Here is a 24,853-nt window from a genome sequence, read left to right as displayed (position 1 = left end):
AACATAAAATTCAAGGATAGTATCCTTGTGAATGCATTAATTCCAACATGTAGTAAGTAAAGAAAACATTGCAGATGGTGAAAATTATGTAAGATCAAGTATCCTCAAATTTCTGCACTGACAAAAAGAAAACTCATTTAATTACTCCTCATATGTCCAAGTCTTACTACGAAGAGTTATATCGATGCTGGCGGGAAATGATAGGTACCTAGTGAACTAGTTGAAATGTGTGCAAGCTACTAGAACACCGCCATTATTTAAAAAAAAATAGATAAGAAAAGAAAACAAGAAGGAATCTTAGATACCATGTGGTCCTTCCTTTGGTTTTGTCATAATACCATACACAACTTTGCAATATACAACTCTCTCCGTTCAATTTGTTTGTCTTAATTTAATATCAGACGGAGTCTAAAAAAATAAAGAAGATTGTTCAATTTTGTGGTCTTAATTTATATATATATATATATAATGTACCGAAATGTCTTTAATCTTATGGTCTTATACATGTCACGTGAGATGTTGAAACTAAAGAGTTGTCAAATTAGGAAAGAGACATTCTTTCTGAAACAAACCAAAAATAAAAATAAGACAAACAAATTGAAACGGAGGGAGTACTAGTTAGTTTTGAAACTGCTAAATTAACGTCCACAAAAGGAGGAGTGTGTCATTTGGCGAGGCCAACAAGGAAGCAATCAGAATCATATACAGAAATTTTATGAAAAAAGAAAATATATGAATAAAGTTTGCAACCGCAAAGACGTTGGATCGTTAGACCTTTGATAGAATCTTTTCACAGGCAATCGACGGAAATCATAGTTTGTCCTAACGAATCTTCAGTCAGGAGACAAAACCCATGTTATCCTTGTTATTGAATTTTCAGATTAGGTAGGTCTTATTTAAGAGATTCCCTAGCTTAGAAAAAGAATATTCTTATCTCATTTGTCACCGAAAAAGAAAAAAAAAAGAAAAAAACTTGGACAATTAACCAAGATGGCTTGTGGTTCATGAATGCGAATATTACTCAAAGGTATGTACATTTTTCAACGTTATCAAGTTGCTCTAAATTAGAACATGTTCCATTGTTCCCCAAGCAAAATATTTCTTAGGGTTGCGCATCAATCTAATTATAAGTATAAACTTGATAAAATGGCCTTTTGTGGATGTGGGGTGAGAGGAAGTCGTAGTTTTTTAAAAGTTTACCTGAGCTTGAGGTTATAGTTTCTATCACATTACATACTTTTATTTTTCAGTCAGCAATTTGAAAAGGTCAAAATAATGTGACCATGACAAAATAAGCAAAAGCTTCAAATAATCATCCAATTTAACGTAGAGGTAAAATACTGCATGAACCAAAGCTGATCACAACAGCTGATCAATAAAACAAACCAAAAAACTTTAAATCTACTTTCTACAACACAAGCAGCTTTGCTTTCCACCAAAAAGCTTGAGTACTCGTATGAAAAAGTTCCAACTTGAATGGTTTGCTCATACATATGTCTTGTGCTGGAAAAGATTTCAAAGACTGCGCTATTCTACAACAAATTGCCTAGCTTGGTCAAAAGCCAAGAGATCTAAACCGTACAATCTGCAACTAAATTAGATGAAAGCAAGATACAACCCACCATAAAACATGAACCAAAGAACAAGACCAGATTTGGTTGCCTAAATTCTAAGATTCTTTTCGAACAAATCTTGGAGTTCTACTGCTTTTTCCTAAAAGCAATTACAACAGCAGAGCAGTTATCTTTGCATTGACGCTCACGGACTGCCTCTCGCACAAGGCAGCGGCTCACAGCTGACACAGGTAGCCCCTCCTGCCAAAACAGATGCAAGGGTTAATCAAGCTGCCACCAGAAATCAGTTCTCAAAGTGCAAATCTTTTGGAGACTACCTAACTTTTCAGGGGAGAAAACGAGAGCGTGAGAGAGGGGAGGTGGTGATATACCTTTAATAGCTTCTGAACAAAATCAACAGCATCACTTGGGCCAAAAACCTACAATCATAGGGAAAGAATAATATCCCAGGGAAGAGCAACCAAAGCACAGTGGTTGTATGCACGACTAAAAGAATAATATGAAAAAACAAAAACAACAAAGATACCCCCCACAAGCCATCACAGCCAAGAATGATGAAGTGGTCTCTCTCGGTAAGTTCAAATGAATGAACATCTGGAGTTGGAATGACACCAACCTGCATATTGAATTCCTTTACATGAAAAAGATGGAATACACCATAAACTGCATGTTCAATAAGTAATTCAAGCATCTATTGAATTCTCTTGAGATATTTGGCAGCCACATGCACATAAATGAAAATCCACTATCCAAAAAAATACTCCTTCAAATAATAAAGCACCAATGAAGAACAAGCAAGTAGTGATTTGGTGGAACCAATTATAGTCATCATTATACCCAACAAAAAGTAAGAAGGAAAAAGAAAAAGGTTATGTCAACAAGGAGATATTTTCATATCTCAGCACACAACCTTCTTGAACTGCCGATCTCCAAAAGCTCTGGAAACTTCAAGGCGAGCTTGTAATCGGCCATTAGAACTGACAGATCCCCCAGCCTACAGGACCATGGATGTTCATCAGCAGAAGCTCAATACCCATAACAAGAAGCAATAGCAAAAAATTTGAAGCACTAAGTTCAGCTTATGACAAGAAAAATTCAGTTGGAAACAATTGGTCCTTTTAGGTAATAGCGTTGAATCAGGAAAGAAGTAACAGAGTAATCTGGCCATTATACATTAATGAGTAGCTTTTGGAGACAACATTCTCCCTTATATCTACCAACATCTGAAAGGTACATACAAGTGCTAGTATACTTCCCACGAGACTGTATCTGGATAAAATAATGGAACGCATTCCATTTGAATGTACCAAAATACGGAATCATTATCTAATTATGTTACCAAAATGGTTTAGAAATTATCATTAGCTAAACAAATTGTGGGATTACAGTGGGTATGTTGTTGTTGTAAACAAGTTCTGAACAGTCTCAAGAGTAATAAGACAAGACTGATAATCCAGCACCACTAGAAAAAGAGAATTGGAGACAAAAATAAGTATCAGATTGAAAAAGGTACCCATTGCTGAATGCTTACTTTTTGGATACGTGCACGTTCTTGAGGATATATAGCCTTGTGTTCCCTGGTCAAAACTATGGCCTTCATAGGAGTTGATCCATCAGAACTATTGTTTGAACCATCTGCAGGAGATGACCGAGCCAAAATTGCCTTTGCATCCCCTATATTAGCAATAAACACCTAAATGCACATGGTATAAAGTTCATTAGATATTCAACACAAATCCCTGAGAGCCAATATCAAACTGATAAGAAGGAAATTACGTGTTTGAGAGGTGCTGCTGCTTATTCAAAGAGTAAGTTTTACAAAGACATTACATAGATTAAACGAACCACTTTAGCAAGCTACTAGATGATACTTGGTTTAACGCTCAACATACACATGACTCTTTTGGGACCAAAAGAAACTTTTGATTGCAGAGACGAAACAAAGACACATCTTGGTAAAAGCGGCAGAATCTATTTACACATTACGTCACAAAAAGTTTGGCCCCAAAGATTTAAAGATCTTGAAATATGTTTTCAGCAGAAATAGGTTAGTTATATGCTTACTTCTAAATATTACTGTCAAATACACACGCGCGCGCGCGCGCTCTTGCGCTTTCTCTAATTATCTGTGTGTATGAGAGATAGTAATCATACCAGTCTAATATTGATGGAATCGCACTTTATGTGATTCTACTGTCAAAAACATCATTCCAACAAGTTCAACAATGAGGAAAGAGAATCATGGTAGAGCTCAAAAGCAAAACCCGAATCACTGATTGGAGTGCATTATCAATTATAAAATGAAACTTACTTTGGATCCTAAAACCCAAACACACACTGCAGCAGCACCATCTTGCCAACCACCTGATGATACATCTAACACCGTGAGTAAACACACCAAATTTTAAAAGACTCTAAGAAAACGGAAAAGAGTATATCGTTTGGAGTAACAAACACAGTTTGAAGACTGAAGCATGAATAAAAACAAATGACAACACCTAGATAATGATGACAGGCCTTTAGAGAGTTTGAACATGAAATATACTCTCCTGAAATGAAGAGTATACACTGAGCAAAATGCAAAATATACATAAGAAAAGTAGCAAGGAGATAAAGAATGTCTTCCGGAGGAACTAGTCCCTGAAACTACTTCAAGATTATTCAGTTCATTATTTACAAAAAAAAAAAAAAAAAAAAGAAGAAGAAACTTTCCCTGCCGCTTCTTTTACCTACTAATATTATATTATTTGTAAACCAAAGTACTAAGCAGTAAACCTTAGTTAATCCACTATACAACCAGGTTCAAACCCGTGAAATGCACCTGATGCACGCACACGTGTTGTATCCTTACATTGAACCAATGGGGATATTCGCTATTCTAACCTCATCGGGCAATTTGTCTATGTTTCTGATGTAACCAATTTTTGCTTCAGCATATATGATAGAAGTACAAGATGCTTGGAATAATTATGTCATAGAGGTAGACAGGTGGTTATGGCTCTTACATCTAGCAAGAAGTGAACCAGAGGCGGAGGCAGTGTTTCACAGTTATCTTTGTGGCGGATTTTATTTGATAGATGGCCGATAGGAGTATGAAAAGAGCTATAATTGATGACGAGGGATATGAGAGGCAATTCAGATCATCATCATCATGACCAGATACCACTGCCATGAAAAAATATTTCCATGTTTCTTCCTCCATGGGAGGAAATGATGTAGAGATCAGGTAGGACAGCTTCAGAACATAGAAATTAGGAATACCAAACACTAATCTTGAATGAGAGAACAAAATCACAATTACATTCAATCCTCGTGATATCAAATAATAAAAAATGTTCATGATGAATCTTTGAGGAAAACAAGAATGCAGAAAAATGTCGAACGGAAAATAAAGATACCTTTGGTGCTTTCCTGAAGAAGAGACTCGTCAGTTCTCTTAAAACCTGGTAAATATAAGAAATGGAAAAGAGATGATATTAATCTCCCTCTATGCACAATATCAAGAGTTGGATCACTTGAAAACGGGCTAAGGACCATGAATATCAAGTTTTTTTAGCAAAAAGCCAAGTAACATACCCTCAAGTATTGCCTTTTTGGCTGCTTTAACATCCAACTGCAAATTCATTGAAAGACTGACAATGATACTCTAATCCAGAGAACATAAACAAAATAGAAAACCGCTACCAGTAACAGAAAATATGGAACAAATAAGATATGAACAATGGTCACCACCAAATTTTAAGACCAACACTAACAAGACTAAGCAAACACACCAACTCACGTGGTAAGCCTGCAGATAGAACATTGGCATGTAAATGCTTCTGAGCATACTCAGCAGCTAATCGACCTCCATGTCCATCATATATTGCAAAATGAGCACATCTACAAAGGAAATAACATAGTTAGGAAACTTCAAAAATCCTAGAAGAGTAATATAGAGTATGAGATGTCAAAAAGTACATCAATTTCCACTTCATGTCAAATTTGTTTATTTCTCTTTTATATTTTTGTTCAAATGCCATAAACAAACAATGATTTCAAATCAAAACTTCAAATTTGAATTTTGAAAGAGAAAGAAACAAAGTAGAAGGCCAAAACAAAAAGATTCTGTATTCAAATGACAGCTTTCGTAACATAAACTCTTTCATCTCCCTCAATAATCAACTAACCCTATCTACATTTAGCTAATCGATATGTACAACAACGACAACATACCCTGTGTAATCCCACAAGTAGGGTCTGGGGAGGGTAGTGTGTACGCATACCTTACCCCTGGGACCTTTGGGAGGTAGAGAGATTGTTTCCGATAGACCCTCCGCTCAAGGAAAAGCAATTCGGGAAAAGAAATAGCAGAGGTGAATAAGCCATGTCAAAAATACTGTAGACAGCATGGCAAAGCAGTCTGAAAAAAGGAACAGTAACCTATGTTGCTCAGACTCTTCGTACTGTTACTCAGACTCTTCAAAAATGTAAACGGGTGCATGTAAGATTCTCCAAAAGTAGTGTATTTTTGGAGAACCCGCCACAGGTGCGGCATCGAGTCTGCGCAACTTAGACAGTAACTCCAACAAAATAATACTCCTGTGATAAGTCAAGTACAAGAAACAACCCATAGTAACAAAAATCAAAAGACAAGAAACTACAAGAGTAATACTAGATAAAGCTAATAGATACGTAAAATAGACAAATATATATTTGGGGTCTAGGGTTAGTTCAAACCTCAATTTGCCGGGGGTAGCATGAGGAAGAAGGACTGTAGCGTCCTCCATGGTGTGCCTGGAACCCTTATCCTCAGCAGCATCAGCTTCTATTTCAAAATACAATTCACTTCCATTTTTCGGGACTGTGATCTCAGCCTCGCTGCTTCTCAACTTCTTGGTCACAGAATCGGAATTATCAGAATGGGCTTCGCGTTTGTTATTTGATGTGGTGCTGACACTCTCTTTATCAAGTGATATCGAATGGGAACTTTCAGCCATTGCTTAGCAGCTATTAATAACAGTAAATAAATAAATCCAGTAGAGATCAGGAGACTGAGTGTGAACCTTATAGTGGTATTATTATTAGGATAAAGTTGAGGCAAAAACGACAGTGCGACTATAGTGGTATTTGTTTCTTTCCTTTCCCTTGTTTTGGGTTTGCCCCTAACTTTTACTTCAATTAAGACCCGTTTCGATATGGTTTGAAATTAGTGACTTGAAGTCACGTTGATTTAAAGTTAAAGTTTTGTTAGGACATGTAATTTATATTTATTAAGTTGTATGTTTTCTCACAAACATGAAAACTCCACAAATTGTGAAAAACTATCAAAATTTTCTCAATTTTTATATGCTATCTTACTAAATGAACAAATCATAGTTTATAACAAAGTTAATACGCTATCAAAAAACTTTTTAAAAAAAATACAACATCTATTGATCAAACTACCGTTTAATTAAAAAAAAATTGAACAGGAGTTGTAGTGTAACTACTCTTTAATATAATCTTCCCACATGGTACAAACAATCTCTTCATGTCGAGCATGCATTTCCCTATTAGACGACCAAGAAGACTAATCAACATTGCTACTTTGAGACAAGTTTTAAAGTTATATCTATTAACTTATAAATCTTTTTCACAAAATCTAAACTTATGGGTTATGTTTTACATTTAAAATTTTTTGAATCATAATTGGGAATCTCAAATCCTACATTTTGGATAATTTGGAATTTGCAATCATGATATAAAGTTAAAGTTGAGATTTTTATGCAAATTTCATAAACAAAAACTAATTTAAAATCAAAATATAAAATCAGACTCACACAAATCGTATGGTCAAACGACTAATTACCTTTCAATATTGAATAAAAGATACTAATATATATTTCTTCTTATCCAATACAGTAATTATTTTGCAATTGAAAACTTCAATTTCACGTTTATATATTTCCCTTTTCTCATTTTATAGGTGGTGATTTTTCTTTTTCACTTATCTAAAAAGTAATATATTTTCATATCTAAAGATAATTTAATTGTAAAATCATTATTTTATTCTTACCGAGATGATTGAAAGTCACACAATAGTGATATCGTGTTTTCAAAAGTCTTTTTTCGTTTAAATTCAGTATCTAATTAAACAATGGAATTTTCATAAATAGCATAGTCAAGATCTGACCACTCCTGCCTAAAGATGGCGGGTTACAAATTCTTAGCTTTTGCAATTAGAGCTCGTTTTTTACAAAATTTAGCGATATTTTGCTTATCTATAAACGTAGTATTTTGATTTCAAAACGTAGCAAAATACATAATATCCACGCGCATACAAAATTTATCCCAACTGAAATTGTACAACTACAATATCTGATTGTAACTATATTGCATGTATGCATGACCAATTGTATTTGTATGTATGTGTTTTTCAAAACAAAACTTGAATGTATGTGTGGCCAATTGTATGTGCATGTATATATGTATGTATGTATATATGTATGTATGTATGTATGTATATTCAATTGGGCGAAGACATCAACGATACGTGTGGCCAAATGGATTCAAAATATGGTATTGGCCAACTATATGAGAGGCCAATTGCACGTGAAAGGTATATAAATGTATGTTATATACATGAGGGATCCACCTATAAATGGTAATCTTCGAGCAGCATCGATTTTCCAGCAAGGCAACTGAAACGCCGAGGAACTCTGATAGTGGCGAACAAGTGAGTTTGAGGTAGGCATGCATGCAGTGGTGGTCGATTTTTATGAAACCCTTCAAAGATGGTGATCTCAGGTAAAACAACATTGATTTTTCAGCTACCAACTGAAACGCCGACGAACGGGTGAGGTTGGAGTGGGTAGTAGTGGCAAGAGTTTTTAAATACAAATATACTATCTAATAAATGGGAATAGCAAGCTCCTTTCCGTCAACATGACTACTTGTTGAAGCGGGTCGTTTGGTCATTTCATGCGCTGCTGCGGATATTTTGGTCATTCTGCCTTCCTTATTGTGTATTGTTTGGTTGTACTTTACGCTTTACTGCTTTCTTGCAGCCCACATATGTCAACAAACGAAATTTCTTTAGCTCCAAAGCCAAGCTTATCCTGTTTTTTATAATGTGGGCCCAGGAGGTTAGTTTGTAAATGCATTAAAATAGAGCAATGGTATTGGCCAAAAAAACTTATCTACTGTAGCTGTAGTATAAATATTTTGATGTCTTGACCAAATTAACCCTTTTGCTTATATCATCATCTATATTTCTTTCTGACACAATCAACTCTGATTACTGTGGGACCCATTGAACATTTTGTTTCACCCGCCAATATCTTACTTCAGCTTTAGAGAAATCATGCCAAGGCGATTACTGTGGGAACCATTGAACATTTTGTTTCACCCGCCGATATCTTACTTCAGCTTCAGAGAAATCATGCCAAGGCTTAAGCACACCTTTCTTTTGAAATTTTTTTTTTTTAGTAAACTGGATATTATTATAGATAATTAAGCCAAATCATTGTTTGGGGTTAACTCCTGGTCGTGCATTGTAGTCTCTGTTATAGAGTTAATATTACATGCCAAAATATTCCTGGTAAATACAGTTCCTACGCTGTCTGCTAAGATAGATTTGACAACAAACAATGGAGGAACAGTCCAAAATGTTATTGCATCAAAAAGCTTGTTCTTCCCCTTCTTTGGCTAAGATGTCTGCCACTCTATTTTGCTCCCTATACGTGTGGCGAGTACCGGCGCACCGAGCCTCTCCATTAGTGACCTGCATTAAAAAATAATGTTGTTATAACGGATGTGTCCTTTGTTGATCATGTTCATTACCTCAATGGAGTCAGTTGCAATTTCAATAGGTGTCAGCTGCTTCTCATAAGCCAACTTTAGACCCTGCAAAATGGCAAGTAGTTCTGCCAGAGAGTTAGTAGTATGGGTGTAATCATTTCGTGTACCCAATGACCCATTCCCCACGGTCATCTCTAATAACACCCCTGATATCGCCTATGTTGGGGTTTGAGAGTGTTGAACCATCGGTTTTTAACTTGTAACTACCCGAAGGAGGGGGTTCCCACTTAATGTCAATTGTGATTGATTCTTTAATGCTATGATTCTTGGTGATGAGTTGGTGATATTCAATAGCGCTGGCTATAACATTAAGGAAGAGATATCATTTTTTTTTATCATTGAAGAGATTGTTGTTTCGACAAATCCAGATCTGCCAGAAACAAAATGGTATGAGAGTATCTCATTTGAGATAAACATTGAAGTGTTTTCCTTTAATGGTGTTCCAAGTGTCAGTCCATTTGTAGTGATCAAAGTTGAGGTTATTGGGACTTATTGGACAAGTACTACGCTGACACATGCTATGCCAATTTTTTTTCGCATTGCTACAGCTGAAGAAGATATGGGGTATGTCTTGATGATTGCACACTTTGCATTGGGGGTCGACATTGATGCCAATTTTATGGAGGTAATGACTAGTTGGGAGTCTGTCATTATAAAGCAGCTATATGAAAGTCTTGATTTTATTGGGACAATTCATTTTCCAAATCCAACTGAATGGTCTAGACACGTTTATTGTACAGGTTTTGGTTTCATTGTCGAGCATTCTATAAGCACTTTTTGTGGAGAAAATGCCATCAGATGTGTGGTGCCAGATCAGTTTATCTTCCGCCATAGAGCTTGAAGGAATGAAGGGGCTAGAGATGGTGTTAATGACATTTTAGGGAAGGGAAGTGGAGAGGTGGTGCAAATTCCATATTCCATTAGAGTAAAGGTCAAAGACTCCAATATTACCTTCATTTTTTTCAAAGAATTTAAACCTGTTTCCTTTTTGGACAGTCCATCCGGTAGCTTTCCTACAAGTGGACCAACCATTAAGAATGTTTTTCCATGATCTGGAAATAGGTTTTCTAATGGTGTTATTCATGCTACAATTCTTATGGAAAAGAGTCCTGGCCCAGAGGAAGTTTGGGTTATTGTATAGTCTCCATGCCAGGCTAGCATGTAAGGCATTGTTTTTTATTTCAGATTTTTGAATATCTAGTCCCCCATCCTTTTTGGTTTTGGTTATAGTATTCCAACGTAGCATATACATTTTTTTTCAGTGGTTGTTCCCCAAATGAAATCCCTTTGGATCTTGTTAATGGCTTTGTTAATTTTGGCAGGCAGTTGAATGTCTTGCATGACATGATTGGGGATGCTATTAAGGGTTGATTTGGCCAAGGTAGTTCTTCCAGTCATATTTAGGAATTTGTCTTCAATCCAGAAAGTTTGGACTTCATGTTATCGATAATGAATTGGAAATCACTGTTTTCAGGCCTTTTGTGAAAGATATGAAAGCCTAGGTATTTTCCAAAGGAGTGGTTGCTCCTGATGCCCAACCTGGAAGCCATCTGGTTGTTTTGATCCGGTGTGCAGTTTGTTGAGAAGATCACTCTAGATTTGGCTAGGTTAAGTTTTTGTCAAGAATAGGTAGAATTCAGAGAGGATCCTAAGGATAGTGGTACAGGTAAGGCCATTTGCTCTAGAAAAAAGAGTGAGGTCATCTGCGAAAAAAAGGTGGGAAAGTTTTGGGCCAGTCTTGCTGGGACTAATGGGAGTCCAGTTTTTTAGTTTAACTTCGTGATCAATGTTTCTCGAGAGTCTCTCCATACACATAATGGAAATATAAGGAGATATTAGGTCCCCTTGCATAATTCCTCTGGTGGAATTGAAGTAGTTTATCTTCCCACCATACACTAGGGTGGATCTTGAGGTGGTGGTGATGCAGGACATGATAAGCTCTGATAGTTTTGGCGGGCTGTGAAAAAAGGAGAGCCTGTCACTAATGAAAGACCATTCAATCCTATCAAAAGCCTTTTCGAGGTCGATTTTAAGGATCATGTTGGGATACTTTATTTTCATTAAAAAAGTAGGTTGAGGTTACAAAGTCACTTAGTCGAACTAGAAAACTCTAAAGAAAGGGAGGCTAAGGTTACAAAGTAAGGTCAGCTGGTTAAGGAAAGCTCAGGTTATGAAATCGCATTCTTGCACTATGATTGCATGATTAGAGGCTCTTCGAGAGGCAATAAAACTCGCTTGAGTAGGGCCAATGATGGTTGGGAGAATCGACTTTAGTCTGTTGGCAGGATTGGCCACTAGTGACAATTTTGTAGCAGTGTTGCACAGTTCGATGGGTCTAAAACTCTTAAGCATAAAGGCATTTGGACATTTGGGGATTAGATAAAGGAGGGTGGTGTTCATTACAGGGTTCATAAAGCTTGATTCAAATGTGGTTCTACAGAAAGTGACAATTTTATCCTTTATTACTCCCCAAAATTTTTGGAAAAAACTAGGATGTAGGCCATTAGGTCCAGGGGCCTTGTTGGGTTTGAAGGATTGGATGACATTAGTGATTTTACTATCTCTAAGCGGGAAGTCCAGTGTGTTAAGCACTGCATCAGAAAATGGAGTTGTTGTCAGAGATGTGGTTCTGAAATGAGAGGGGAGAAGATGTGTGTTCAGTAATGTATAACTTAAGAAAATAGGAGCTGACATGGTTCTTTATGTCCTCATTCTCAAGGAAAATGTTCCCCACCTCATCTTTGAGAGAGAGAATTTTGTTCCTGCTCCTTCTATTTAAGGTTGATGTATGAAAGAATCTCGTATTAGAGTCACCCTCACTAAGCCAGCTTATTCTAGACTTTATTTTCCAAAAATCTTGTTCGCATTTGAGCATGTTGTCATATTCAGAGATGAGTTCTGATTCTAGGTCTGTGAGAAGTTGGATAGTGGGGTAGTGCTTGGATGTTTGGATGCCATTGAGTCTAGCTAGGATTGTAACACCCCAAAATTTTCTTTTTTGAAAGTAACACTGATAACGTCCAAATCCACCCTATTAATTAGAATGGGCACGGTCGTATGCAAATATAATTTACCCAACTATGAGTCGGGGTCGAATCCCACAGAGAACAATATGTAGGTGATTTAAGCAGATTAGGAATTATCACTAACAATAGCTATGCCCGAACGCATCAATGGTGGTTTTTTATAAGGTTTTGATAAAATACGGAAATATAAATTCTAATCTAGAAAGCAAGTAAATTGATCAATGGCAACAAGAATGGAAGGAGGGAAACTACTTCTCAAGTAACGATCCAATCTATTTCACGAATTGTAAATAATAGCAAATTTATGTTATTTAGCCTCGGATAATGACTCTAAATTAACTTCTTCCGAAGATTAACTATGTTGACACCCAATTTTGTCCCGTCTCTCTGCCAAAATACCTATTTTTAAGCTTCTAATATTTTGAAAAAAATAAAAAAAAATACATTCTGGTTACTATAATTATTAGCCTCTTATCAATACCGACATTTTATTATTCTATTATAATAATAATAATTATTATTATTATTATTATCATTATTATTATTATTATTATTATTATTATTATTATTTATTAATATTATTATAATTCACAATTCTTATCATTTCGGCATTTTACCAGCTTACGCATTTATCTTTGCATAAATAAATAATAGTATTTATTTAGTGCGGATTTTCAAAGAAAAGTAACATATATTATTACACGGCTATTATAACACCATATGATTTTATTACCCGAGTCTAGTAATCACATATTTTTTGGTATTAAGTAATATTTTGTCACCCTCGGTATGTTCATTAATTAAAATGGGTCTCTTATTCAAATTTAGAAGTCAAACTGTTTCTTGCACTCAGTCCGTGTTTTGACTTACCGGGCTCCAAATCAAAGTCCGATTAACCCCTAATATTTTTTGGACTAGTCCATATCTCTTATCTCAATTTTTAGAATAACCTGTGTTTTAATTTATTAGCCTATTCTTCTAATACCCGGTCTAAAAATTGACCCAGTCCATAAATGGACCGGGTCTGACCCGTTTCGCACCAAATAAGGGAAACCCTTTTAGGGTTTCCCCTCATTTCCGCCGCTCGTCACCTTCTCCTCTCCATCTCCGCCCCTTCTCCACCATCCTCTCCTCCTCGTCGCCACCCCTTATCACCGCCGCACCCCCTCCCTTTCTCTCCCTTTCCCTTTCTCCCTCTTCCACCTCATCGCCGCCTCCACGTTACCCCCCATCGCCACCTCACTGCTTCATCTCCTCCCCTATTTCCCCATTTCCGCCACATATTCCCTCCATTATCGTCCTCTCTGACACCTCTATCACACCCCCACTCATCACGTTACCCCCACTGCCACTTCACGCCGCTGTCCTCGCCACTTCACCTTGTCTCCACCCACGCGTCTGACACCTCCACTACCTCTACCACTCCCACGCGTCTGTTCCCCCCACGTTTCCTCTGTCACTCCACTTCCCTTTGTCCCCGCTCCTCTCAAATTCAAAAAAACCTAATCCATCCTATAAATAATCCTATCCTGAGTCGTTTAGAAGGGGGCTGGAATCGGAAGAATCCCCTTACAAAAACGAGTTCTTGAACCCCAAAACTCCACTATAAAGATAGGTTTTTCAGTCGCAAAAAGGACCGGAAAAATTAAAGCTCTGAAAATCACAAGAAATCCCCCATAGACGAGATTAATTCTTTAGCTGTATTATTCGATATCCAGTCAAAATCCACACCATTTTTGTTCTGTTTTGTCATTAGCATCTGTCTAGATTCGAAGGGTATACAAATTCGATTTTTTTTTTAGTGTTTCGAAGTAGATTTGAAGTGTTCGAGTGGATATCGAAACCTTCGCTCCACTTCGCTGCGCCCGAAGAAGGTAATTCTCCATTCCTTCTTTTTATTCTTTCTTTCTTTTTTTTTTTTTTTGCATTCATTGGTTGCCTTGTGTTATTTCGGTTTGTTATTCCATAATTCAAGCATGTTAGTTTAGTTCAGTTGATTTAGTTTGACAGCTAGCCTGCTTCTGTGTTGGTTCGTTTGTGTGGTTAAGCCTGGTTTCTATGATAATTTAATTTAGTTGATCAAGCATGCTCACTCAGGCTTATATTTTAGTTTTAATTCGTCAATGTTTTAATATGTGCTCTGTGTGTATTACAATGTTTAATATGTGCTGTGTGTGTTCACTCAGGTTGCATCTTTGAAACTAAAATGGCATGCTTAATAAGATATAAAGCTATCTATGCCATGAAGCTTAATTCATTTGGTTCATTGATTGGTTCCACAATAAGGATGCCAAAATGTGTTTAAGTATTGGAGTCTATGTCAATATCATGCCTAAACTACCGTGATTCTATACTCTTACCTTTTTTTTTAAAAGAAAAGCAAAGATCATGTATAAGTTCCTTTCAATATTAAAGTTGCTTCCCCTATGTTATGATTAAACTTTTCTGTTAAAAGGGATTCCAACTAAATAGTGAGTCAGACCTTAATCCATGATCCATCTTTTTCTTCACTCCTTGCTTGAATACCGGGAGAATGAATACACTGGTTTAACTGAGGCAGTTTGGCTCCCCTGTTTGGTCATATATTTATGCCTGGCATTCTTATTTCATCTCTTGCTTTAAAAGGAAGAAAGTTTAGGTCCTTAATATCATCTAGGAGGTTTGTCTGCCTTCATTGTGTTTTGGTTCAGTTTGGAGACATGTTTGAAGGTTCTTGATTGATATTTAGTTTGCATTATACTTATAGTAATCCTGTTAGTTTAAACATATCCGAGAGCATCATGTAATCTGTCCATGTTAAGCATGTATCTTGTGTTAGTTGAATAATCTAGCGTAGAGTCCCGATATGTTAAGTCTTGAATCTGACTGCAAATATGTGTTAGTCTAGTTTTGATTATCATCTGTTTGAATATTGGTTCTATTGGCCTATTATTATGGTAGATGTAATGCTATGATTGGTCTGATTAAGTTTAGAAGTTGAATGCTTATTATAGTTTAATGTGTTTTTAACCCAAATTATCCTTCATGTTTCGAATAAGTCTATTGTTGTCCAAAATATACTTGAGTATATATCATTCCGTAAGTTAATAAAGTGGAGCAGATCTGATCTATCACCTTATTTTTTTTTTGGGTTTCGGGTTTCTATGCAATCATGGTTGTTTTGATATGTATTCAGTTAGGTAGTTTGTTCTGTTTAATGTGTAGCTGGCATGAACTGTATTTAGCCAGTTTAATTTATTTACCTAGTGTGGTAGTTGAGAGGAAACTATGTTTAGTTAGTAAGTCTTGTTCTGCTCAATGTTGTAACCAGTACAAAAATTACACTCAAATGGCCTAGTTTGTTTTTCTCAGTTTGAGGTTGAGGTCCTGATTAAAAGAGTTATGGGTTGATTTGATTGATCCTCTGTTAATAGAGTGCGTAGTCAAAATACGATGCTTATTTTGTCAAATGGAAGTGTCCAAATCTCTGTCTATGTGCTATACACTATGTGACTTTGCGTAAGTCTCCAGTTAACTCCCAATAATGCGTATGTGCGCGCCACTGCTGTTTGCCTACGAATTACGCGTATGTTACTCGAAGTATACTTAATGTATATATACATCACTTGTGTGTAATGCATAGTTTATATTTCAGTTTGGTTTGCTCAAATTTTATGCGTTTGTTGTAAGTATATTTCAGTTGAAAATCTGCATATAAATGCATATCGAAGTTGTGTTCGTGAAATGCACTTGGATATACATAATATATATATAATCAACAGAGTTGTTTTGAATTCATATGTTTGTATGTTTAACCTTATTGATCATATACTAATCTCTTTTCTCTCATATCTTTTATGCATGAACCTCATATACGAATCCGAGGGACTCGTCTTCCGCATTCGCCGATGTTGGGCTAAGGCCCAACGAAACCGCCTCTCCTTTCCGTCCAGCCCCTCTTTTCACAGCAAAAAATGGAAAACATAAGTTCTGGGCCGAGGCCCATATGGCAGCAACAGTCTACAGCGAAAAAAAGAGATTGTTGGGCCAAAGCCCAATGGCAGCCGTGATCGCCACAGCTTTAAGAATGGGCTGAGCCCATTCCCAATTGCAGCAGTTTTTTTTAGAATGGGCTGAGCCCATTTAAATTACATCTACTCCTCTATTTTACTGTTGTGCATTTGAATTTGTATGGCATGATTAACTCTTTGTTTTATTTTGTTTTCTTAACTTAGATGAATTCTAGTAAATTTAGTGGGGATTAGTGTTAATCATGGGTAGTTAATTTAAGAGAAACCAACAATTAACTCCATAAGTTTCATTACCTTTTATGTTACAATTATTTATAGTATTTATTATTGGGAATAATGGATTTGCAAAATGGCATGACTAGATATTTCAAGTAAAGGGAATCATATTTTTACTATCATAGACATTTCAAAGCATTGTTAATACTCAAATATAAACTCTAGTATATTCATAGATAACTCTTCAAGTTTGAATCAATCATGCATTTAATTAAGCATAGTCAATAAAAGATAATTAAAAGAGAAAGAAAACTCACTTCCTTTTGCTTCCTATTTAAAAAATAGTCTAGATTTTTCTACATAGTCATATTCATATCACACTATCTTATTCAAAGTTTAAATTTGCAGAGGTCTTCTATTAAAAACTATCACTCATATGCAAATTATCTTTCACAAGTTTTATTTTAAAAATAGTATTAGTATTTAAAATCATATCAACATATCTTTAAGTATTATTTAGCATTTCAAATCTTCTTTTGCTAAACGGCATTTGAAAGTTCCTTTCTATGTAAATTATCATATTTTTTATCAAGTCTTATTCTAGCTAATATTTCTCATTTAAAGCCTTAGTAATACCTATAAGTATTATTTTAAATAGCATTATTACATTTCTTTTTCTTTTAAAACCTTAGCAATAATTTACAAATTATTTTCTAAATGTTATATTTGCGTTTAGTCTATATTAATTAACCTAAGTTTAGTCGGATAACCGTAAGTTAACGGATTCTAAAGGATGCCTAACCCCTTCCCTTTAGGATAATATAGAGCCCTTACCTAGAATCACACTGGTTAGCAGACCATTAACGGAGGTTTAGTTTTAACTTTACCTTAGTTAATATTTAGGTGTCCTAATTCACCATTAAATTAATTAGGTGGCGACTCCTTGAAACAAATAAACAGGAATCACCAATACGTCATACTCCCTAAATCAACCCGGTTAAAATGGGGTGTGACAAACTAGACTACCCAATTGAACATCCCTCAAGCAATTAGGAGCATTAAGAACACCCGAATATGGCTACAAGTGGTATTGCCTATTCCTAGGTCAACTTCCATTAGATGAGGGTTAACGCCCCAAATTCATGTTAATTATTCTATCCCAACTCCGTTCTTCCTCTTCCGAGTTTCAAACAAAGTAAATGGGCGAGTTCAAAGGTTAGCTAATCCAATGAAAACATTCAAGAACAAGAATAATTAAAATAGCAAAAACTTACTTGATTAAGAACAATGCAAATGAATAAATAAGCACAACAAGAGTATCAATCTTAATTGTCACCAAGAGATTTCCATCAACAAGGATTAAAAAGAAGAGAGAACATTTTTGTAGAAACCCTAGCCTCCAACTTGTGGGAGCTGCCAAAGATAATAATGTTTTTGCCCTAATTTTCTATTTATATGAACTGGAATGGAAGAAATCGTCAAAATTCGAGTTCTGGTCGAAATTTCCGAAAATCCTACAACGCGATCGCGCCATGTGTCTGCGCGATCGCGTGGATGACGTCAGCTCCCCTGCTCCGTTAATGTCGATCGCGTGTCGATCCTGCGCGATCGCGTGTCATTAACAACGCGCGTGGGCGCGGTCGCGTTACATTACAGCGCGAACGCGTGGAGTGCAATTCCCGCGTGGGCGCGATCGCGTGGGTACTATGCGCGATCGCGTAGAGTATTTTTCCACGGTATTTTCCAGAACTTCCAGTTATTTCCAGTTTTGCAACTTTTTTGCTTGTTTTCCACACTTAGGCTCTAGGGACCTCGTATTACCTGAAACATGACAAAAACTACGTAAAATGACGTAGACTTGCTTAAAAACAAGTAAAACTTATAGTTAAAAAGCATCGATTGTGGCGTAAAATCACGCCACATCAAACACCTCAAATTTTTTTAGAAGATTTTTTTTTTTTTTTTTTTTTAGTTATGTTTCGGGTGACCTGACTTCGGGAGGTCGTAACACCATCCGAATTTGGGAATTTGGAAAAACTCATAAAATGAAAGTTGTAGATAATTGAAATACCTTTCCAACCATATATTATGGGCTTATAAGTGACATCTGGATAAAGAGTTATGGACGTTTTAATGCAGAAAGGTCAAGCTGGACAGCAAAATTCGGCCCAACCCGATTCCAAGTCGGGTCAGGCCCAACCCCTTAGCCCATTAAGGGATATTTTCAGCTCCCTTCTTCATTTCCAGACCAAGAATTTCCAGAACCTCCTAGATAAAGAGAGAGAAGAGAGTAGAGAGAAAAAAACCAAGATTTGATCAAAATCTGAGCTCCGAATCCCAAAGCTCGTGAAGAGAAAAGTGTAGTACGAGTTTTCATCGCCATTTTAAGCTAAATATTGACCTTGGGGAAGGAGATTTTCGTGGTTGAGCTACTGCTAAGGTATGTATAATATTTATTTTATGTTATTGAAGTGTTTATTTGGAGTTTTAACGGATTAGAACGGAAAAAATAGCATTATAAACTCGTTTGTTGCCTTATTGCAATTTATGGATTTGGGGGCTGTTTTGTTGGATTTAAATGGGTGGAATTAATGGAGTTATGATGTATAATAATTGTTGATGTTGTTATTGATGTTGTTGATAAGTTGTTGTTCTTGAATTTGAGAGAATAAAGTGTATGAAGATATTGTATACAAACCCGTTTTTGGATTGGGACTGCTGTTAGTGTTTTTAGCATAACTCCTTGTATACAGATCCGTTTTGAGTGATTCAAGATGTTCTGGAAAGCTATTTCATAGACCTAAAACTTTCATCAAGGATGTAAAACCCAGTTTTGCCTTTAGCTACTCGAAAAGGGGTGATGAAGTGCAGGGGGAGGTGCTGTCCAGATTTCTGTTTTGAACATTCTACATGGACTGCTGTTAGTATTTTGAGCATATCTTTTTGTACAAAATTTCTGTAGGGGTGATTCGAATTTATATGAGACCCTAAGACATATATCTACAACTTTCATTGAGGACACAAAGTCCATTTTTTCCATTTACCCCTTCGAAACGGAACAACAATACAAGACAGTAGCGCTGTCCAGAATTTCTGTTTTGATAGTTTGGGCTGATTTTCGTTGATTTCGTGTTTAGTTGTGATGTGCTGGGACTTTTGAACTTAAGTAGATATTTATTTGTGTATTTAAGGTATATATGCTCTTGTACAAGCTAAGAGGAATTATTTGACGAAGTGGACTTTGATTGGTCTATGGCGTAGATGATTTGTACTCCTCGAGTTGTGGTAGAACTTGTTGTGTGGTAAAACGCCAAGGTTTGTGTATAAACTTGAACTTAAAATATCTTTATTTTTCTGGAATTTTGAAGTATCTTGATGAGTTATTTCTTTACTCTTTATATTATATTGTTGTATGGTTATTGTCTCAAGTATTGCAAAACTTTTGCTAAATCGCCCACTTGTACGAATCGCTTGATCATTTTGCATTCTTGTTGGGACTTTGTCCTTCTCGTTATGGTGACTAGTCATCGATATTGGCATGCCCCTAGATTCGGATCTTGCCCATCTTGACTTTGGATTTACATTTCGTCTTGACGATGGATTTTCGTCCATTTTCGAGTACGAGTGGAAAATCACTTTCAACATGGTTCTTGATTCTCTTGATATTAGGTGACGACCCTTCTTGATATGGGCTTCGGTCCTTCTTGATTTCGGGGCTTCGGCCCGTCTTGATATTAATTGTGCTTGGTGTGATGGCATGACGTACATATTTGGCGAAATTGGTTATTTGACAACTCTCTTGAATTGAATTATAAGTTTTCTTGATACTTGAGCCTTAGAATATTAGTATTGATATTTTGAAACTCTCCAAGGGTTGTATTCAATACTTTGATATACTTGTTCACTTGGGCTTATTGAGCCACCTACGGCGAACAAGGGAATTGGAGAATTTAATGGCTCCAAGCCCAAAGTTTATACACCACTAAGCTTCATGCTTAGCGATAGTTGTTTTCTATCGTAGGTAATGCGCGAGATGAGGTATGAAGATGACCATTTGGAGTAGACTTTTTGGGAGCCCTTGTGAAGATCACATCTGCATATGCATCTAGTTTTTGTAAATTTTTGGGGACTTGTACATGATACACGTGTGGCACTTACGTATGAAATTTTGAAGGCTTGTGGAAAACAAGACCATGTGCTTGTAACTTAAACTTGATGACTGGTTTTGCTATTTTAGGGTGTGTTTTTAACCCAAGTCATGCCATATACTGAATTTGTATTTTGTCTTGTAATTATGTAGAAAGGATGATAATAGTTTTGTGAAAATGACTAGTTTGAGTTTTGTGCATATTATAGACCCGTAATGGTGTTGATTTGGAAATAAAATTTCAAAACGAAGCTTCTTAAATGTGTTGACTATTTGAGAAGGGAATTACCATTTTAAAATGATACTCTGCTATTGTATTTCATCTAAGAAATTTTTCGGAGAGCGCAATGAAAAATAAAAAAATAAAAAATAAAAAAATAATAATAAAAAAATGTCGTACTTTCAAATATTTCCGCATGGGCCTTTTTCCGCTATTAAATATATTTGTGAATATCTTTTGGCATAAGTTTTTTTTTATAAACGACGTAAGTGTAAAATTAGCTTTTGTTTCGTAAGTGGTATCCTCCCAAAGGGGATGCTACAAGGATTCTCTTCGTATTGTGGAAAATGTTACCAAAAGTGGATTTGTTACAATCCGAGGCTTTTTCCTGGAACACATCAGTGGCTCTGAGTAGCGAATTTGGAGGGTCAAAGGTATCTTGAACAACTATGGGATAGGATGGGTGGTTGTACCACATGGGTTCAAGTCTAAAGGGCTTGTTGGTATTGCTAAGGTTATGGGTTTTAAGCTTAATCTGAAGAGGACAGTGGTTAAAGCGCGTGCGGGGTAAATATGTAACACTCGCATCCGGATAAGGGTTATCCAGTGGTCATTCGTAAGACACCCATCTAACCTTTCAAGGATAAGGTTTTGTCGGTTTCTATACCTTTTATTGGTCCAGGTGTACTTACTACCTTTGAACCCGAGGTCAACAAGTTTGCATTGGTTTAAACATGCCCAAAATAAACTGGCTCTATTATTATTTATGCAGTTCCCCCCTATACTTGTCTCTAGCCTGTAAAATTTTGTTGAAATCTCCCCCAAGCAACTATTTACCATTATAGAACTGGATAGGTCAACTAGGCTGCCCCAGAGAATTTTACTATTAGAAAAATTATTACTAGCATAAACAGTAAAAACTAACCAAGAAGTGGAAGTTTGGAGTACCTTGACCATTGCATTGATGCACTGAAGGATAATAGAAATACCCTCAATTTTGAGGAGGTATTCCTTCCACATTATGACTATTCCACTAGACTGACTAGAGGCACAGGACTGAATTTGTGCACCAAAGTTGAAGGCACCAATAAATTCTTTGTGGTCCGCCATATAGGTTTCAAAGAGAACAAGCATAGATAGTCTATTCATTTTTACCATTGCATCATAATGGTGATGAAACCCTGAGCTATTGGCTCCCCTCACATTCCAGATTATGAAATTCATTAGACGGTGTAGAAGTGGTGGGTTCAGTTCGTTGCCCTTCCCCTTCCCCAATGGGTCTGGTATTTTGAATCAACACGGGATCTAGTGTTATTGCTGAAGCATTCACCCCAACTTGGCTCCTGATTTTCATGGAGCATTGTGTCATCTCTTTGGGACAAATAGCAGTAAGTATTTCGCTCAATAACTCTTTGAACTCGACTGTCAACGTGTCTTCGAAGGGATAGATGTCCAGTTTTGGGATCTGAATTCTGCTGATAGCTTTTCTAGTTCCCAGTTGGTCTGATGGAGCTGCTTTGTTAACATATTTTCCTTTTCTTGGTCTTATCCTAGGTCCAGGTGTGGTGGCACCTGGAAGGGTGGTTTTGGTGTCGGTGCGTTCGTCCATGGTATGAACATTGGATTCAAAGGGAGGAGGTTGATGGCTAGGAAGAAGGGTAAGGTTTGGGTGATTTGGCTCATCATCCAGTTGATGTCCTGGGTGTTCATTTTGTCTAGACTCCCGTAGAAGTGGGATTGAAGGATGGTTTGTAGCTAGAGTTGGTGGCTGAAGTTCGCCAGGTCTTGGTTCATGCCCTCTCTGATTACATGAGATTGGTATAGTGGGTTTTGGACTATGATAGTGACCGGTTGTTGACCCATCATGATGTCGAAAGTTAGGGCTTGTTCTTTAAGTACTATTTTTATGAGAGATGATGGTTAATGGTCTGGTGGAAATGGTGTTGTTACAAAGGTCAACGGCGGTGACAGGTGATTTTGATTGTTCTCTATTGTCCAAGGGTGTTTGGTTTGGAGGAAAGAGAGAAGAGAGGTTATATTGACATGAAATTTGTGTGGTAGTTGAGTCATTAAAATCTACAGGTATATAGAATTCATGAAATCCGATTGAAGCGACTGTGTGTGTCACTTCATTTATAGGCGGGTAATTAATGATTACCCATGATAGTGGGGGGTGGGGGGGGGGGGGGGGGTGGAGCTTCAACGTTTATAGTGAGGGAGGTAGGGGAATTATCAGAGGGGTAAGGGGTAAGGGGTGAGTTTGAGTTTTTTGTTGTTATCGAGCCCCACCACCTAGGTAGAAGTGGGGGAGTCAGACTTGGGGCTTGTGTTAGGCGTGTGCGTGTGTGTTTTATTTTGGGGAGTTAAAGTGCATTCAATATACATGCTTCCATATTTGGTGAATTACTTTTTGTAGAAAGCCTTTGGGTTTGGTTCAGGGCTTTGGTTTGTGGGTTCATTATTTTTTGGGCCTGAGCAGTTGGGCTGTTGCAAGTGGTTCTCATTGGGATTTATGTGCTCCAACGTGCTGTCAGGCCTTCTATTTTTAGTGTTAGTGTTAGCATTATTAATAATCCCAGTATTATTCTTATAAGCTCTGTTAGTGGTGTGATTTGGGTTAATAACATCATAATGACTGAGTTCCAAGAACTTACCTGTTAAAGCATCGAACGTTTTTACCTGTACTTGTCGAGTCGGGCTGTGTGGTTGTTTGCTTTTGCTGGGATAATTTCCTTGAATTGTTTTCTTTCTCCCGAGAAACGCTACTGTTTGCCAATTGTTGGAATTTTCCATGGGTATGGAGGGTGAGCATTCTTTTGGGTCAATGGGTGTTTTTGGTGGTGGTGAGTATTGTCATTTCCCCATAGTGTGGCCAATTCTCCCACAACCTTTGCACAGAATTCCCTCACCCTTGTATACCACCTCTTGCACATGATTTCCTATCACTACCGAAGTCTTATCTGGGATGTCCAAGGGGACTTGTAAACAGATACGTGCATAGCGCCCTCTTAAATTGGTAGATGTACATGTATCTATTTTTAGAAGTGTGTCAGTCTTTCTTCCCACTTTTTCTAAGATTGCTTTGTCATAAATTTTCGTGGGAAACTGTGGCAATCTATCGCATATGGATGTAAACGTCATAAGGGTTTCTGCTGGCATAAAGTTTGGGACACATCTTCGAACGGAGAGGAAGCTCCCTGTGATGAACCATGGTCCATTCTGTAGGACATAAATCATGCTTGTTTCTTGACTGAATTTGACTATGAAAAAGTCCCACCCTAAATCAATAAGGGTAAGGTTTTCAGTTGGTTTCCATAATGCATTCAGCTTGCTTTTTAGATATGAGTGTGGGGTTTTTTTCCCAAATAATTTGACGATAAGGGAGAATCTCCATTGATGGTAGATTCGGTTTCCTGTTCGTCTGAGAGTAAGATAGGGTCCTTTTCTTCTTCCATAACTGCTTGTGTCGCTTCAATTCGGGGGTCCAATTAATAGTCATTATTTAGGAGTGCATCTTTTTCGAGTAGTATTTCTCGGAAGGATTGTTTTTTGTTAGATCTTCCTTTTGTGTTAGATCTTCCTCCATATTGGTTGTTTCATTCGGCAGTTTTGGAGGATCAGGTGGTAGAGGGGGAGGTGGGTCAGTGCTGGGGTGTGCGATAGTAGCCATACTCAGAGGATTTCTCTAGAGAGAGAATTTCTTTGCATGTTGTGCACTGATTTTTCTTTTGAAACTTTTAAATACCTACAATAGGAAAAAAAAAGTTCAAACAATTTTAGTAAGCAGATTCCTTTCAATTCATAGAGAAATATAGGAAAGTTGTATTAGCTTTTCCCTT

At 36.8% G+C, this 24,853-nt stretch overlaps 1 protein-coding gene and 1 long non-coding RNA gene across 3 annotated transcripts; one reads left to right on the top strand and one right to left on the bottom strand.

The window, feature by feature from the left end:
* Window positions 1-1,299: 1,299 nt before the first annotated feature.
* Window positions 1,300-6,676, bottom strand: LOC132633223 (probable protein phosphatase 2C 8). 2 transcript variants are annotated; one of them, XM_060349489.1, is made up of 10 exons: window positions 6,294-6,672; window positions 5,348-5,456; window positions 5,151-5,187; window positions 4,973-5,017; window positions 3,886-3,938; window positions 3,106-3,267; window positions 2,485-2,568; window positions 2,101-2,190; window positions 1,946-1,993; window positions 1,300-1,814 (listed from the first exon to the last, which is right to left on the bottom strand). In XM_060349489.1, exons 1-10 carry the CDS (start codon window positions 6,551-6,553, stop codon window positions 1,701-1,703), a joined length of 1,002 nt encoding a protein of 333 aa, XP_060205472.1. In that variant the 5' UTR covers window positions 6,554-6,672; the 3' UTR covers window positions 1,300-1,700. The 2 variants fall into 2 exon arrangements, with proteins under 2 accessions (XP_060205472.1, XP_060205473.1); XM_060349490.1 differs by lacking the exon at window positions 2,485-2,568 and having other exon boundaries at window positions 6,294-6,676.
* Window positions 6,677-18,583: 11,907 nt separating this feature from the next.
* LOC132634328 (uncharacterized) lies at window positions 18,584-21,209 on the top strand. The gene is made up of 3 exons (XR_009580115.1): window positions 18,584-19,087; window positions 19,839-19,962; window positions 20,669-21,209. It is a non-coding gene; the product is annotated as an uncharacterized LOC132634328 (long non-coding RNA).
* Window positions 21,210-24,853: the final 3,644 nt, after the last annotated feature.

The sequence above is a fragment of the Lycium barbarum genome, chromosome 3 (genome assembly GCF_019175385.1).
Source record: "Lycium barbarum isolate Lr01 chromosome 3, ASM1917538v2, whole genome shotgun sequence".
NCBI classification, from domain to species: Eukaryota; Viridiplantae; Streptophyta; class Magnoliopsida; order Solanales; family Solanaceae; genus Lycium; species Lycium barbarum.
Note: the sequence above shows the minus strand (reverse complement) of the source record. Positions and strands in the feature narration are given on the sequence as shown.